The 7,988-nt window shown below is 47.0% G+C and overlaps 1 protein-coding gene across 1 annotated transcript; it reads left to right on the forward strand.

The window, feature by feature from the left end:
- The first annotated feature begins 214 nt into the window (after positions 1–214).
- GPR135 (G protein-coupled receptor 135) lies at positions 215–3,252 on the forward strand. The gene has a single exon (XM_042469947.1). The coding sequence runs from the start codon at positions 1,284–1,286 to the stop codon at positions 2,667–2,669; it is 1,386 nt and encodes a 461-aa protein (XP_042325881.1). The 5' UTR covers positions 215–1,283; the 3' UTR covers positions 2,670–3,252.
- The last annotated feature ends 4,736 nt before the right edge of the window (positions 3,253–7,988 follow it).

Genomic DNA, 7,988 nt, shown 5'->3' on the forward strand with positions numbered 1-7,988 from the left:
TCCTCCTTGCCCTCCCTGCTGGGTCTCTTCCTCCTCTTCCTTCTCCATCTCCTCCTGCTGCTGCCCTCCGTCAGGAGGGATTTCCAAGAGGTCCTCCATCTGGAACATTGAGAAGAAGCACGCATCTACATTTATGTGAAGTGTTTGGGGCTTTGATTTGGTCGTGTCCTCCATTTTCCTTTCCCAGGACTGTGTCCTCCATTTCCAGCCTTCTGCCCAGGAAGGATTCCCAAGAGGTCCTCCATTTGGAGCAAGACTAAGAAGCAAGGCCCTACATTTATGTGATTTTTTTGAACTTTGATTTGGGGGTGTCCTCTCTTCTCCTCTTTTAGGATTGCTTCCTACATTTCCACCTTTCCAGGAAGAATTTCCAAAATTCTAAAAATTCATGACTAAGAAACACAGATTTTATTTATGTTGATGTTTTGGGATTTCCCCCCCTCTTTGGTTGTGTCCTCTCTTCTCCTTTTCCAGGACTGTGTCCTCCATTTCCACCTTTCTGCTTAGGAGCGATTTCCCAAGAGGTCCTGCATTCGGAGCATCACAAAGAAGCACAGAGCTACATTTATATCCGAAGCGTTTGGGGCTTTGATTTGGTCATGTCATCTATTTTCCATTTCCAAGAGTGTGTCCTCCATTTCCAACCTTCTGCCCAGGAGGGATTCCAAAAAGGTCCTCCATTTGGAACAGGACTGAGAAGCATGGATTTACACTTATATCTGAAGTGTTTTGAGCTATGATTTGGTCATCTCCTCTCTTCTCCTTTTCCAGGACTGTGCCCTACATTTCCACCTTTTCAGGAGGAATTTCCAAAAGTCTAGAAATTCATGACTAAGCATGGATTAATATTTATATTGATGTTTTGGCATCTCTTTTTGGTCATCTCCTCTCCTCTCCTTTCCCAGGACTGTTTCCTCCATTTCCAGCCTTCTGTCCAGGAGGAATTTCCAAAATCCTAAAAAATTCCTGACTAAGAAGCACGGATTTACATTCATATTGGTGTTTTGACCTTTGATTTGGTCTTGTCCTCTATTTTCCTTTTCCAAGACAGTCTCCTGCATTTCCAGCCTTCTCTCCAGGAGGAATTTCCCAAAGGTTCTCCTCTTTGAGCATGACTAAGAAGCACACATTTACATCCATATTCATGTTTTTGTGTCATCTATTTTCTTTTTCTAGTCCAGGAAGAACTTCCAAAATGGCCTCCATTCTGAAGAGGACTAAGGAGTAAGGATTTCTATTGGTGTTCTTAGCTTTTCTTTGGTAATGTCCTACATTTTTCTTGAATGCCCTACGTTCTGCGGTGCCTTGCCCTCCTCAGTGACCTCCTGGGTGGAGTCCTAGGACATCTGGTCACCCTGTCCTTCATGGAGGGGGCTACCCTGCTGAGCAATGCCTCCGGGCCGAGGGGGTCCAATGAGAGCAGTGGCATCATTGGGGGGCCAGCATCAGGACCTTCAGGAGTCTGGTCTGGGGCAGCAGTGCTCCTCCTGCTCCTCTTTGCCCTCTCGGCCTTGGGCAACAGTGCTGTGGTTGGGGTGATCGCCCGCCACCCTCCACTCCGGACTGTCACCAATGCCTTCGTCCTCTCCCTGGCAGTGGCTGAGCTGTTGGCAGCCCTCTTGTGCCTCCCGCCAGCCTTCCTGGGTCTCCTCCTCAGAGGCACCTGGCTCCTGGGGCCTCGGCTCTGCCTGGCCAGTGCCACCCTCCATGCTGCCTTGGGTGCCGCCGCCACCCTCACCATGGCCCTCCTGGCCTTCGACCGCTATTGCGCCATTGTCCGACAGCCCCGACACAAGATGGGACGAAGACGTGCTGCACAACTCCTGGCTGCCGTCTGGCTGGCCTCCTTAGGATCCTCTGGTCCCTGGTACCTACTGGCCCAAGAGGACTGGTATGAGGACCAGCAGGTGGCAACAGTGGCAGAGATATCACCCAGAGTGCTTCCCGGTAGTGCCATCCCTGCTGCAGCCTACCACTGCATGTACGTCCTGCCATGGGGCTCCTCCCGGCTAGGACCCCCCTACGGGGCGGCCTTGATCATCTTCTGCTACCTGCTGCCCTTTGCCCTCATGTGCTTCTGCCACTACCACATTTGCCGGGCTGTGCGGCTCTCCGAGAGCCGCGTGAGGCCCCTCACCACCTACGGCCACTTGCTCCGCTTCTATGGCGAGATGCGGACAGCCACCACCGTCCTCATCATGATCGTCTCCATCATCTGCTGCTGGGGACCCTACTGTATCCTGGGTCTGGCTGCGGCTCTGGGGCGTCTCTCCTTGTCGCCCACTGTGGATGCTGCGGCCAGCTGGATGGCCTGGGCCAACGGGGCCATCAACCCTCTCATCTACGCCGCCCGTAACCCCAACATCTCCCTACTTCTGGGCCGTAGCCGGGAAGGGGGTTATCGGACTAGGAACAACAACGTGGCCGCCTACCTGGCTGCCACTCAGGGACGCCACTTTGATGCCAAGAGCAGAGCAGAGCGCTATGCCAGCCACAGTGGGGTCACTGTTGGGAGCACCCTGACTTCTTCCAGCCCAGCCAGCGGAGAGGAGTTGGCCACATGGGCCTGTAAAAACCCTGCCATCCTCTTCTGCCGCGATGGGAGGCCCGGCGTGGCTTCTGACATCTGTACGCAGCCCAAATTGGACACTCTTGATACCAGCCTTTGAGACAAAATGGCGTCATGTGAGGGAGCAGGAAATCTACCAATTCTGAAACAATTCTCCAAAACCTCATCCACAGAGGAAAAAGAAAACCCAGACCACCTACTAGTGAGTGTGGGTGCATGCCCGCATGTATAGCATTGTTCCAGTTTGATACCACTTCAACTGCTACTGCACCATCCTGTGGAATCATGGAATCTGTAGTTCAGTGAGGGGCTTAGAACATGTCAGTCCATTGGCTCTACCTTTAGTACTGTTGTTGCTGTGTGCTTTCAAGTCGTTTCTGAGTTATGGTGACTCCGAAGCGAAGCTATCATGAGGTTTTCTTGGCATGTTTCTTCTGCTGAATTCTGCTGCTATAAGTTTGCAAAATATGTTTAAGTGGAAAAGAAGGAATTGGGTTGCATGTTAGTAGGGATGACGCAGGCACTGTGTAATCGGTGCTTGGCCAAACTACAGTATTCTGAATACAGTATCACCTAACAGTGACGTTTGCTATAAGCCAAGTTCATGATGCGGGAATAGAGTTTCCACAGTGGTGGACTGCTGCTGTTTTCAATGTTTGGTTGGGCACTGGGAGGTTTTTAAGCAGCTGTTTATAATGATATATAATTTATTTATATTCCTCCTTTTCCCTAGGGAATCAAGGCGGAGTACAACATAGTAATAACAAAATACAATAAAACATATTAGAATTAAAATTACAATTAAAAGAAATAACCCCATTATAAACTAAAGCTTTACTATTTAGAAATTTTAGCCATTTTTGAGACTTTAAAAGAAACAGGAACACCAGCCAAACAAAAACCTGACCCAGTATGGTGCAGTGGTTTGAAAGTAGGACTAGGTCTCTGGAGATCAGGAGTTCGTAACCCTGCTCAACCATGAGACCCACTGGGTGACTTTGGGCAAATCACACACTCTCGGCCTCAGGGGAAGCCAATGGCAAAACCTCTTTTGAACAAATCTTGCCAAGAAAACCCCATAATAGGGTTGCCTTAGGATTGTCATAAGTTGGAGGCACACAACAACAACAACAACAACAACATTTCCATTGATCTCAACGGGAGAATGTTGCAGAGCAGAATACTCAGAATTGTGCTGATTTAGAAGGAGAGCTGGGAAATACACATTTTTTGATTTTGGATGCCTACTCCTACTTCACTTGGAGGTCCTGCAGCCCACAGAAGATTGAAGAGGAGTGAGAACTGGCCACTGGAATGTACTCATCCCTATGCTAAGATATTGATGATGGAATCATGGAGTTGGGCAGGTCTCCAAAGGCTGTTGCATCCAACCTACTGCTCAACGCAGTAACTCCATCTAGAACGGTGACTCCCAAACTTTGGTCCTCCAGATGTTTTGGACTTCAACTCCCAGAAGCCCCAGCCAGCTTGGCCAACTGTCAGGACTTCTGGGAGCTGAAGTCCAAAACATCTGGAGGACCAAAGTTTGGGAATCACTGAGCTAGAGCATTCCTAGCAGGTCTTTTTTGAAGACATCCAGAGAAGACCCCACCATCTCTTCAGGCAATTCGTTCCATTGCCAAAGCACTCTTACTGTTAGGAAGTTCCTTCAAATGTTCAATCAAAAATCTCCCCTCCTGTAACTTAAAACCATTAAACTGGTCCTATCCTCTAGAGCAGCAGAGAACAAGCCTGGGCCCACTTTTCTATGGCAGCCCTTGAGGCATTTCAAGGGGGCAGTCGCCATCTCTCAGTCTTCTTTTCACCTAGCTGAATATACCCAATTCCCTCAACTTTTCCTTATATGTTTTTTTTCTCCCTGCTTATCATCCTTTTCTGAATGTGTCCCAACCAGTTTGTGTTCTTAAAATGAAATGACTACACCTGGCCAAATGAAACAGTGTTCTACATGGTAGAATTCAAAGATATAGCTGTGTTAGTCTGTAGAATCAGCATGTAGAGAAATCTTGTAGCACCTTTTAGACTAACGGAAAGAAAGAGTTGGCAGCATGAGTTTTCCTAGACGTACGTCTACTTTCTGTGATGCATTTGGTGTTCTACATGTAATGGTTTTGTATTTATTTTGTGATAGCCAGGTTGTCCAGAGAGAGCCTTGGGCTCCTTGACAGTCCTGTCAAGGGCCTCCCATTGAATCAGGCTTCCTGCTTGCTGCATCATGGGTGGCTGGGCCTAAATGCAATGCTCCTGTACACCAGAATTCTCACTCTATTGTGGACATTTGTTATCCGCACAGCTGCGCTCGGCTTTGGAGAGACGCAGTTGAATGAGCATCCCCTTCCACCTTCTTGAATCCAGCTTTGGTGCTCAGGTAAAATGCCTTTTTATTATGCACACTTGGGTTGCTGCTGCATGACTAAGAACCTGCACATAGTTGACTATCTGTTGTGAAATGTCAGCGGCAAAAGAAAGAGAAAGGGAGGGAGGGGAAGGGAAAAAGTTCTCTGATGCTTAGTCAAAGAACAAAAGCAGCTTAGCACACTGTGACAAACTGATGCAGTATGATGACCCCTGTCTAGGGTCAACATCTGTGAGTTTACTTACCTGCATACAAAAAACAATATACTCTTTAGGTATTTTCTAGATCCTCCATTGTGACTCTATGGTATGCCTATGGTGGAAATTGACCATAGAGTCATATTGGAGGACCTAGAGATTCTTAGAGGTGTTCTCTCTAGACATTTGTAGGTCCTCCACTGAGTCCATGTTATGTTTCCACAGGAAGCTGACCATAGAATCATGCTATATGAACTAGAGATTCCTAGGGAGGTCTTCTCTCTGGGCATCTCAGTCCTCTCGTGTGATTCTATGATATGCTTCTGCCAGAAGTTGTTCATTTTAATAGGGTTCATCATTATTCATAATCGTGTGTTTCCACATCGTTATCCATAATTGTGTGAGTTCCACACAAATGTTTATCCCCTATGGACCTGGGGGTTGTAGTGTATTTTGTGTATATTCTCCTTGTATTTTGCCTATGTGTGAAGTCATTGGCTTGAATCTGGCCCCCACTGGGGGTCTTGCACACTGTACAAAATTGCTGGAGCAAGACCTAGGACCAATTCCATCACTCCATGGTCAATGGAGAATTCTTTCCTCATTTTACCCATCAAGGCCTTGAGGGAATTGATCTCCCTGCTTTCCTGCCATTCAGTATCAAATTGTTAGCAATGCAACCAAAAAAAGGAAAGATGTATTTTGCCTTTGTATTTTTGGCAAGTATAGTGTTATCTTGTTTTATTTGGTGAACAAAGAAATAAACAGCGCTTTCCCTTTCCGCCTCTTGCAAGATATTGAAGTGTCTCCTTTTCTGAGCAGATTAAAACCTTAAAATTTACCAAGTGCATCACAATTAACGCTCCATCCAAGGGAGCTAGCAAAGGATGGGATATTTAGTTGTAAATTGCCATTTTTCCTAGTACAGAAGAAGTCTGCTGCTTGAAGACACCAGCCAGTGGCCTGTTGGTGTTCTATGCAGAGGTAAGTCGGGCAACAACATACTGTAGTGGTCTAAGCACTGAATTAGGAAAATCACTGGATAACCCTGGGCAATTCATACTCAGCCACAGAAGAAGACCTGTGAATAAGTCAGAGTCAGTCTGAAGGCACAGAACAGTAAAGGTCCCCTATTCAATGGTATAGCTGTTAGTTTGTAAAATAAGTATGTAAAGAGATCTTGTAGCACCTTTGAGACTAACTGAAAGAAAGAAGTTGGCAGCATGCACTTTTGCAGACTTAAGGCTACTTCCTCAGATGTATTTTACATTTGAGGAAGTAGACTGAAGTCTACAAAAGTGCATGCTGCCAACTTCTTTCTTTCAGTTAATCTCAAAGGTGCTACAAGATCACTTTACATAAAGGTCCCTTATGTGAGTGATTGTATGTTTTTGGCCACAGTTTACAGTGGTGTCAGTAAAATTCTGTAAGTGTTTATGAGTACTGCAGAAGCACCATAAAACACACAAGGGGTTGCAGCAAGCATAGTCACATATACACAATTGTTTGCACAGTGCTGGTGTTCAGCAGAATGGATGGTATAGTGCAACAGCCACTTTAAAGCCATTATCATGCATCAGACATGATGGAGACTGTCACACATAGGATGGGATGTCACTGTCCCATCCCTGTCCTGTCCTTCCTGCGTGATGGTACAAAGGACTTTCAGATGACATCTTGTTTATTTGGGCATTATCCCATTCAGAAAGCATGAGTGCCAGCGATTGCACAAAAGACTTTCATATGACGTTGCGCTGATCCTGTCATTGTCCCGTCATTGAAGTGGCATTGCCCAGCATTTTGCATTAACGAGAGTTCATGTTAATGCAAAGCCACTTAAATGATCTGATAATGTCAGGATCAGCACTATGTTATGAATGGCTTTCGCGTGATCGCTGTCATGGATGGGATAAGGATGGGGGAGCGATCCCATTCCAATCCCGTCTATGTGTGATAGTCTCTGATGTCTCCAGATCTGACCACCCAAACCCACTTTAAAATCCAGCCAGTCACACCAAGGGGCAGAGAGTTCTACGGTGCTGGTGAGTGGGTCACTGAAGGATGACTTATTCAGCCCACCAGTGATCAGTGTGTCATGTAGAAAGAGGGACTCCAGCAATTCCTTGATGGACCACCAATTACTGGACATACTTGGGACTGTTATCTTTCAGTGCCCCACTTGCCAGCACCACAGGCTTAATCCTTCAGTGCAGCTCACTGGATTTTAAGTGGGTGCATTTATGATTATGGCAATGGTATCATGACCATAAATGTAAATAGGAAACAGCTATGGGGTCGTAAGTCTAACTTACAACATTGTAATTAACAGGATATAAATTAGACTTACAAGCCCCATCTGGGGGATTGTGGTTTGATGCGTTATTTAGCCTTCTCTGTCAGAGAGCTCTGGGGCTACAACAGACTGCAAATCCCAGGATTCCATAGCATGGAGCCATGGCAGTTAAAGCCATGTCAAACTGGATCAGTTCTGCAGTGTGGCAACAGCCTCAGTCTCAGAGGAAGACAAAGACACCATCGAGCCAGGAGAGGAAGAGCCCTCCCCTCCTTCCTTCCAACTGTCATCTTCTGGCCTTAGAGGGAGTGAAAGGACAGGCCCAATGCCATCGGGCCTGAAGAGGAAGAGCCCTCTCCTCCCTCCTTCCAACTGTCATCTTCTGGCCTGGGAGGGAGTGAAAGGACAGGCCCAACGCCATTGGGCTTAAAGAGGAAGAGCCCTCCCCTCCCTCCTTCCAACTGTCATCTTCTGGCCTGGAAGGGAGTGAAAGGACAGGCCCAATGCCATCGGGCCTGCAGAGGAAGAGCCCTCCCCTCCCTCCTTCCAACT

Source organism: Sceloporus undulatus, chromosome 1 (genome assembly GCF_019175285.1).
Source record: "Sceloporus undulatus isolate JIND9_A2432 ecotype Alabama chromosome 1, SceUnd_v1.1, whole genome shotgun sequence".
Taxonomy (NCBI): Eukaryota; Metazoa; Chordata; class Lepidosauria; order Squamata; family Phrynosomatidae; genus Sceloporus; species Sceloporus undulatus.